Consider the following 8,668-nt stretch of genomic DNA (forward strand, 5'->3'; position numbering starts at 1 on the left):
AAAGACTCACCGACTCTTTGAAGTAGATCTAGAATTTTGAGTACTGCAAAGTTGTAAAATAAAAATTGCCATGCAGTGGAGACACACGTTGTATACTTATCGTAACATTACGACAAGAGCACACGGAACTATTTAGTAACATCTCGCTGCATCTTTAACTAATGTTTACGTTTCCTATATGGCCCGCCCACATTACAGTGTATACATTTATACAAGCGTCACCCTATTAAAATGCACACACGCATTCAAGTAATCAAAAACATGAAAAGCAGTGGTACGCGTGTTTTAACACGTGCATCGCCCGCCGGAGAAGTAAAGGCGGGTTTCAACACAAAGACAAATTGCCGCGCTCACCCACGCCGAAGTAGTAAAAAAAATTAACATTGCTGTTTGTTACAGTTTCTGTTTGTTGTATATTTTAAATTGCTCTATGTATAGCACTTTGTATGCAGCTGTTTGAAAGTGCTCTATAAATACAGTTGAGTTGAATTGCTTTGGCGGAGGGACACGCTTGGGAGTGCTTCGGCGTAATATAAGCTGCTGCGCCTGCGCACATTTGGGACATTCGTTTCTCGGTGTCGTCTTTAGTGTGGCCATTGTGGTGTTCGGTGTCGGCATATATCAACCATCAACATGGCAGTTTAACGGCGGGTGGCGGCAATCTGCGCAGCGGCATCAAACGGGCAGGGCATCGGCGAAGTGCACTGGCGATTTCGGGCAAAATGGCGTAAGTACACACTATTTAACTTCTTGTGGTGGCGTTTGGAAAGTTGGAATTTAAAAACATACTCCAAGTTCACCTTGTATAGGACCATTAAATGTTCCAGAAATTATGTTACACGTCGTGCTTTGTGAGTTGGCTTGCTTTAATGTGATAACATCGAGTTTAATGGAGTGGCGACCTGGACGAGCAACTTTTTGTGTCCTGAAAACTGCTGCGTTCGGCTCGCTAGTGCAGCTTAACGTTTTAAAAGTCGCTGTCAGATATGTTGGACAAACTAATGAATGTCTGTCGTCGAAGTCTGCGTGCTTTTCGTTGTCGGTTTTTGTTTGTGTACATGAAATAGTTGACAACGTGGCGTCCTCAAAATGGCGCGCCGATTCAGTCATCGAGCCACCTTGGCGCGTACTACTTGACAGGAAAATGGCGGGCCCACTTTTCCTGGCGGGCGTGGTCACCGGGCCGAGACATGACCAAATTAGGAAATGTACTTTGGGGGTGGGCGGTTCTTTCCTTCAGGTCACGTGACGCCACACTGCCGAAGGATTGGCTATAATTAGTCTCAGGTGAAAGTGACCGAGAAGTCGACATTAAAATGTATTTTTGAAATGCTTTAAAAATATTTTTTTTACAAGATAACTATATGCGCCTGTCATTGCGAGGGGAAATTAGAATATCACAGCAGCAATATTCATAATGTAACAACCAACACGGTTAAATGCCAAACATAACGTTACAGATGTGAAATTTAGCAAGAGAAAAGAACTTGTTCAGTTTTGGGTTATGGTAAGTAACAGATCCTGTTTAGCCTAATTACACACCAGTAATGTTTGTCGAAATGTTTGCACAATGGGAGGTTTAATGTTGACCAGTAATGATCCAGTGAGAAAGTGTAATAAGTCTACAATCAACCAAAAAAAAGACCTCTTTACTCAGATGGGATTTGCATCTTAAAAGGGATGTTAATTTATTATTATTTTCAATTTGGTCTCCAATCTTTTGACATGTACAAGACCCGGCTCGTCGTCAAAGCTCCATCCGGTTACTGTTCATGATATCAAATGTATTTTGGGACAAAGGTGATCAAGTTATTTCATTCAATACAAATTTGCCACAAACTTGTTTTGGTGTACGTGCTTGTCATGGCATTTTTTCCAAAAGTTTTTGTGTTTGAGGGCACAAATGGTTAATCTTTTTAAACTATGCGCATATTTTTACTCTGGTTTCCAAAAATTGTCTTGGCGAACAGTAACCCCACACATACACCCGCGTAATTTGGTCCTTGTGTATCAATTATGTCTCTGGCGTCTCAGACGGGAGACGTGATAGTCACGTTTGCCGCTTCTGGTTTTTGTCGTCCGCAGGTCTCTCTTGGCAATTCCCCTCAGCTTTGCTGCAGTCGACAGCAGTCCCGAACGTCTCGACTTGCGAACGTCCCCGCACTCGCTCGTACCTGCTTTATCGCTGACCGCACGCCGCAGCCACGATGCTCGCGTTGGAGGCCGTGGAGGCCCTGTGCTCAGGTGGGTGGCGGGCGCTTGCACGCGTTTCCACTCTGACCTTTTGATTGGCCCACCATCGGAAAAGGCATCGTTTATGTACAGGGCAACACTTGGTCCTTAAAAGTACTTAAACTTATGTTGAGCTCTTTATTTTAAAAGTACGCATGAAAATTAGTTGCACGTAAACATGTTCTTTATTTTGCCAATGCGCTACTAACCGATGAAACTGTTGCACAGGGCCCTCATTTCTGATGGCTGACCCAATGGGGGCCCTTCTGGACCAAGATGAAGAGGAAGCGCTTTCACCACCACCCTCCTCCTCCTCGCTCGGGGGTGAGGTCCCGGGTTCACCCCCCCTTTCCCTGTCCCTTTACCCCTACCATGCCTTGCTGTCGCCCCCGTCCCCCTCCTTCCTGGAAGCCAAGGCGGCTGTCGACGTGACCTCTCTGCCCTGGCTGGCCGACGACGACGATCTGCTCCGCGCCCACGTGGGAGCTCGCCATGGCCAAGGTGAGCTTGCGCTCTTGCGAAATGGCCGCCCGAGGGCGTAGCCACGTTTCGGGATGTAGACTGAAAAAAACTTTCATAGATTTCTTTTTTTGTAATTCTGGTTTTCGACTTCAAAAGCCAACAGAGGAGATTCATTTCAAAATGGCTTCCAAGAAAAATATGCTTAGATCACAGGAACTGCGTGTGTAAATATTGCGGTTTTGTGTCGGGGTTGGATTGAAACGGTCTGCAAGACTAACCGGGGCCGACATCCACGCCTCGTGTGTGCTGTTGGCAGGAGTGACGTCAACGGTTCTGCAGGACTCGCAAAACCGGTTTTTGTCGGCCCCCTTAGTTGAGCTTAAGGACCTTTGAAAATATTTTCGACGTGAATCGATTGTCTTCCCGGGGGCCAATGACGCTGCAAATTGTCACGCGCTTTTACTTTTATTGTCATGGCCTTTACCATGTGATTTATTAATAGCTACGAAGTCTCCGGGGGTGCCTTTAAGTCTGCTCGCTTCAAGGCAACATCATGTGAAAGCCACTTGATAGCTTAATGGAGGGCAGCGTGTTGCAGACGCTCCGAACACACACACACACACAAACGGAGCGGGGACGTAATGAAAACGCTGACCTGTTTGTAGACCACGGCGATGACTTCGCCGGCATGGACTGGATGACGGAGAAGATCGACCTGAGCGACTTGGACCTGGAGTCGCTCATCGGCTCCTGCTCGTCGGACGAGCCCCCCGCCAGCCCCGAGGACCTCTTGGCCTCCCTCCGCCCCCACGTGGATCTGGACCCGGAGCCCTTCCACGTCAGCCACCCCGAAGACCCCGTGGGGGTGATGATGAAGGCGGAGCCCTGCTCCCCGGGCCCACCTCCTTCCCCGGGATTCACCGAAGCGGACACCGAGTCGCCCATCGCCACCATCCGCCCGAATGCCGAGCCCGCGTCGGAGGAGGTCTTCGTCAAGACCTCGCCGTCCAGCGAATGCGACAGCGACTCGGGCATCGAATCTTCCGCCGGCTCGCCCCGCGCCAAACCCTACGCCAGACCCGAGCCCCTGTCCGGATCTTCCTCGCCCTCCCCGAAAGCCAAGGTGAAGTCGTCGTCGGGCGCTCCCAAGGTGGTGGAGAAGAAACTGAAGAAGATGGAGCAGAACAAGACGGCGGCCACGCGCTACCGCCAGAAGAAGCGCGTGGAGCAGGAGCAGCTCAACGTGGAGCGCGAGGCCCTGGAGACCAAGAACCGAGAGCTGGCCGAGCGCGCCGACGCCATCGGCCGAGAGATCCAGTACCTCAAGGACCTGATGGAGGAGGTCCGCAAACGCCACCGCGGGAAGGTGAGCGCGGCGGCCAAATAGGCGGACGACTTCGGTAATGCGCCCGCGTGCCTCCCGCCCAAATGTACTCCCCGCAAAATTGGCCTTTAGGAAGAAATGTCGGGGCGAACCGTTAGACGCGCGTCTTCAGAAAAGTCAACTAAAGGCGAAAATGAAGTCCACCTGTAAAGGGTCGAATCCATCGTCTCAAGGTGTGCATAATGTCAACGTTCCGCAATAGCGTTGGCTTGCGACTAAGGCCCTCCTTGAAATCCGAACTGAGGCTCAAATTCAAATCAGTTTTGGTTGTCACCGCATCCTGAAAATCCACTTTCATGAATTTGTATTTGACTTTGACCAACCTCGAGTGGAACCCACAAATCCCCACCGCCTAGTTGCCATAGCAACCTTCCTCTGGTCCAGATAAGGGCCTCTCAAGTGTATGAATTTCCTTCAGGCCCGCCTGCGTGCGCAGCGTTTGTGTGTGTACATATTTTGTAGCTTTCCAATGCAACTTCGTTAGCCGCCCAGGTTTTATTTAATTAATGCTAAACGCTCATGTCCCTCAATAGTTTGCCGTGCTGTTAGCTTGTACAAATGCGCTCGGATGCCTTTCTTTGTCGCAACTGTTTTTCTAATAAACTTTTCTTTAGTCTCAAGTAATGTCTTAGGGTTTTTTTGTGGGGAGTGGGGGGGGGGGGGGCTTTCAGACGAAATTCAACACGATATCGTGCGTGACCAAAACAAATGAGTGGCGGTGTGGCACGCAAAAAAAAAAAAAAGCATCTGACTTGCACATGCTCGCTTTTAAGGTCAACTCGTGGCAGTGCCGAGGTCTCGTGTTCTCCTCGAGGGCCTGCTTTAGGATTTAAGACAATTATCTTGTCCGACCGCAAATCCCTCATGACCCTCAGATGACATTGCGGCGCAGATTAGCGCCTTTGTCGTCCATAAGGATTTCTGGCTCCGACACTCGCGTCCCAGCAAGATTTACTGGTACTTGGTTTCTATGTGTTGTTCTATCTTCACGAGTCTTATGACAGGAAAATGTCTTTAAGTTCAGTTAAAAAAAAAAAAAAACGTGAAATATGGGCAAAATCTCAAGTCATTCAGTATTGGACAGGATAATTTTTTTAATAGTCAATTCAAATCAAATCTGAACAAAGTCTGGTTTCCGAGGTGTAGGTGTTGTTTTTTTCTTTCACGTCTTGCCAAAATATTCCTTCTGGAACTGCTGGAACTCCTCCTCGGTGAAGACGGGCGCTGTCTTTTTGGGCTTGTGAGCGGCGGGCCGATTGCGGGACAGTCTTCCTTTGTTGTAGTTCTGGATCTGAGCGAGAGACAACGGGCGCGGTCGTTTATTTTATGCGTTTTACATGAATGCCGACAAAACGGGAAGTCTCACTTTTAATGTGTCCGACGCGGTGGCCTCGAAGCTTGTTCTCGTGAAGTATTTCAGGTTGGCCGTCATCTGACTTGTCTTCTTTGTTTTCCTATACTTGTCTGAAATCGTCCACACGGAAGCCATATGCAAATTAGCTTTTTAATGACCCCTTGTGGAAATGATTCCGCTCGTGTCAGAGGCCATTACAGTCGCTAGTGACTTTACTGAAAAATAATCAGCGGAACTCTCCATTTGTGCTATTTGCACACTTTAAACGACGCAAGCTGCAAATAATAAAAATTGGCAAAAAAAATGAATTGACTGATTAAAAAACAATGAAAGTTTGGATTAAAAAAAAAACTTTCCACGAAACAAGGAAATATGCCTGTGAGGTGTGGGTATTATTGTTGTCCACTTGGTGTCGCTGTTTTAACGTTCAGCACAGTCAAGTCAAGTCAACAGTATTTATAGAGCACTTTCAAACAGCCATCGCTGCATACAAAGTGCTGTACATGGAGCGATTTAACATATACAATAAACAGTAAGACGAATCAGTAATAAGTAATAAGTAATAAGGCGGTAGAAAGCACCAAGCAGTAAAACCAATAGCAAATCTAAGTCATGCTGAGTCAAACGCCAAAGAATACAAGTGAGTTTTGAGGAGGGATTTAAAGATGGGCAGCGAGGAGGCTTGCCGAATGTTCAGTGGGAGGTCATTCCAGAGAGATGGACCAGCAACAGAAAAGGCTCGATCCCCTCTGAGCCTCAGTTTAGTTCTTGGTACGTCTAGCAAAGACTGGTCCACAGACCTGAGGCGCCGGGCAGGGGTGTAGGGGCGTATGAGCTCAGAGAGGTAAGGTGGCGCGAGATTATTCAGAGATTTGAAAACAAAGAGGAGGATCTTAAAAATAATTCTAAAATGAATGGGGAGCCAGTGAAGGGATGCCAAAGTAGGAGTTATATGCTCCCTCTTACGAGTACCAGTCAAGAGGCGAGCAGCGGCATTCTGTACCAGCTGAAGGCGCTTGATGGAGGACTGGCTGACTCCAAAGTACAGGGCGTTGCAGTAATCGAGCCGGGATGTGACAAAGGCATGAATTACTGTCTCAAAGTGTTCATGTGAGAGGAAAGGTTTTATTTTGGCCAGCTGTCTAAGGTGAAAGAAGCTGGATTTAACAACGGCACAGGAGGATCTTGTGACTGCACATGTCTTGAAAAGGTTTGGTGTGGGTCGGGTGAGTGACGTGCGGTCGTCGAATTCGTGCAACATTATCACTTGGACACTCAGGTTAGTAGCCGGCTGTTAACGAGCTAACCGTTAGCCCATTTGCACGAAAATACACATGCTCATTTGTTTTTGTAGTTTAACATAAGTCAGTTTCCAGAACCTACTGGGGGTAAAAAAAAAATTAAAATCAGAAATTGAACTTTTTCGGATGAAAAAAAAATGGTTTCAGCTCTGCATTGAATGTTTGTCAAAATTAGTGTGTACTGTGACGGGATCCTACTGACCCAGGGCGCACTTGATCATCTTGTCCTTAACCGTCGCTTTGCTCTTGCCGGGTCCGAGACGACCCTGTAGCCGCTTCACCTGCCGGGTGACCCCTTGGCGGTTGGTGCTCACTAGCGCCTTTGCCGCCGCCGTATTGGGCGTCCTTGCCTGCCGCTTCTTCTTCACGTTATTTCCAGCTGGCGGGAAAAAGAATACATACATAAAGTGGAAACCTTGCCTTCCGTGCGCCCTTACCAGTCCATACCGTTTTGGCCCTGTGGTGTATCATTTCTAATTTCATTTCATCATGTCATCAATTATCTTCTTAATTGTTACCGGCCTACAAAGCATCATATCACTGATGATAGTACAAATTGTGATACTTTACCTAGTTGCATGTCGCTGGTGTCAGTGTTACTTATTTTACTTAATTATCAGTACTGTATAAGCAACGGTACCAGGATATATTTCACTTGGTATCAAATCAGGAATTGAGTTGGAAATCTTTTTGGGTGACACCAGCCTCTATTTTACTTAAATTCGTAATAATATTGTTCGTTACCCATGTAACAAGTCTGAATTTTGCACATTTGTATTGGTACTCACACCAATACCAGCCGATATTTGACAAGAGTATTGTAAGTGTTAATTTATAGTTGACTGCCGTTCCAAGCATCGTTCCCCAGTGTGGGACAAATAAATGATATCTTTTAGACATATCTTTTCTTTAAGATGGTATTGCCCACCATCTGCACCTAACAAAATGCCAAATAAAAAATGTCTTCAATGACGTACACTAGCCAACATTAGGCACACCAATCGCCTTAGAATAAACTGAAGGACTTCATAAATCAACTGACTACCGTTTTTCGCTGCAACAAAATGGCGGCTAGTACGTAGCTAGGCGTCGTCACAAAGTACCCGGATCTTTACTTCCTTCGGCGCTTCAGAAACCCTTCTCAATCATTCACCGGCGGGAATATAAAGAATTTACGTCTGCAGATTGAATCGCGAAACAATTACTGATAATTTTTTATAATCCAAATATAGTTTTGAGCCTTGAAAGTTATACAGGAGACGACACGGCGGCATTCTTGCAAGCACGGCGTGGTTACGACAATTCGCGGCTAACGTGAACCAGCAAGCCGATCGACGGACTTAAAGCGTACTTTTAATGTCGTTACTCAGCAGTTCCAATCCTCTCCTGACCAGCGACGCGGACATCTTGACTTATTCCGGGGCGTTTTGCTTTCCAGAAACTTAAACTATACCAGATGAACTGTTAGCATGTGTACGTTTTCATGTCAACATCCGGTTAGCTCACGGTGTGTGTCGCTAGTAAAGGAGCCGGGCGGAAATGAACTGAAATGCATGATGTCCCGACTTCTAAACGTCACCGTACGCATTTAGCGCTTCCTCAAACCATAGGTGCAAATAAAAAACATCACCGGTTTCAATACTGAAATAAACCTTATGTCAAGTTTTTTTTGGGCGCAGGGCACTGAAAAAGGATGAAATTTTACCGGCCTTTTATTAGCGTTGAATTGTGAGCAACGTGAATCAACAACCTTGGCCGAATCACCCTGAGATCAGAAACACATTTCACAACACATACAAATAATTAGCAAACATAGTTAATGTTGTCCAATAAATATTGACAAACAAATGCTCTGTCAGTGTAAAAATTAGCGTTTGGTATGACTCCATCACAACTTCTGGCCGTACTTTTATATGTCAAGTTACCTATTTTGGA

At 46.5% G+C, this 8,668-nt stretch overlaps 2 protein-coding genes across 2 annotated transcripts; one reads left to right on the forward strand and one right to left on the reverse strand.

The window, feature by feature from the left end:
* The first annotated feature begins 546 nt into the window (after positions 1-546).
* atf4a (activating transcription factor 4a) lies at positions 547-4,698 on the forward strand. The gene is made up of 4 exons (XM_052084652.1): positions 547-727; positions 2,086-2,244; positions 2,461-2,733; positions 3,360-4,698. Exons 2-4 carry the CDS (start codon positions 2,208-2,210, stop codon positions 4,079-4,081), a joined length of 1,032 nt encoding a protein of 343 aa, XP_051940612.1. The 5' UTR covers positions 547-727; positions 2,086-2,207; the 3' UTR covers positions 4,082-4,698.
* A 33-nt stretch (positions 4,699-4,731) lies between these two features.
* Positions 4,732-8,282, reverse strand: rps19bp1 (ribosomal protein S19 binding protein 1). The gene is made up of 4 exons (XM_052084676.1): positions 8,085-8,282; positions 6,936-7,112; positions 5,445-5,542; positions 4,732-5,369 (listed from the first exon to the last, which is right to left on the reverse strand). Exons 1-4 carry the CDS (start codon positions 8,137-8,139, stop codon positions 5,241-5,243), a joined length of 459 nt encoding a protein of 152 aa, XP_051940636.1. The 5' UTR covers positions 8,140-8,282; the 3' UTR covers positions 4,732-5,240.
* Positions 8,283-8,668: the final 386 nt, after the last annotated feature.

The sequence above is a fragment of the Hippocampus zosterae genome, chromosome 13 (assembly GCF_025434085.1).
Source record: "Hippocampus zosterae strain Florida chromosome 13, ASM2543408v3, whole genome shotgun sequence".
Classification (NCBI taxonomy): domain Eukaryota; kingdom Metazoa; phylum Chordata; class Actinopteri; order Syngnathiformes; family Syngnathidae; genus Hippocampus; species Hippocampus zosterae.

Bases quoted from the DNA above. Each gene is read 5' to 3' on its own strand.
- atf4a (XM_052084652.1), top strand. From the start codon at position 2,208: ATGCTCGCGTTGGAGGCCGTGGAGGCCCTGTGCTCAG. The intron at 2,245-2,460 runs GTGGGTGGCGGG...ACTGTTGCACAG, and splicing joins CGTGGAGGCCCTGTGCTCAG to GGCCCTCATTTCTGATGGCT. The intron at 2,734-3,359 runs GTGAGCTTGCGC...ACCTGTTTGTAG, and splicing joins GGGAGCTCGCCATGGCCAAG to ACCACGGCGATGACTTCGCC.
- rps19bp1 (XM_052084676.1), bottom strand. From the start codon at position 8,139: ATGTCCGCGTCGCTGGTCAGGAGAGGATTGGAACTGCTGAGTAACGAC. The intron at 7,113-8,084 runs GTACGCTTTAAG...TTTTCCCGCCAG, and splicing joins GCTGAGTAACGACATTAAAA to CTGGAAATAACGTGAAGAAG. The intron at 5,543-6,935 runs GTCAGTAGGATC...GGACGATTTCAG, and splicing joins GATGATCAAGTGCGCCCTGG to ACAAGTATAGGAAAACAAAG.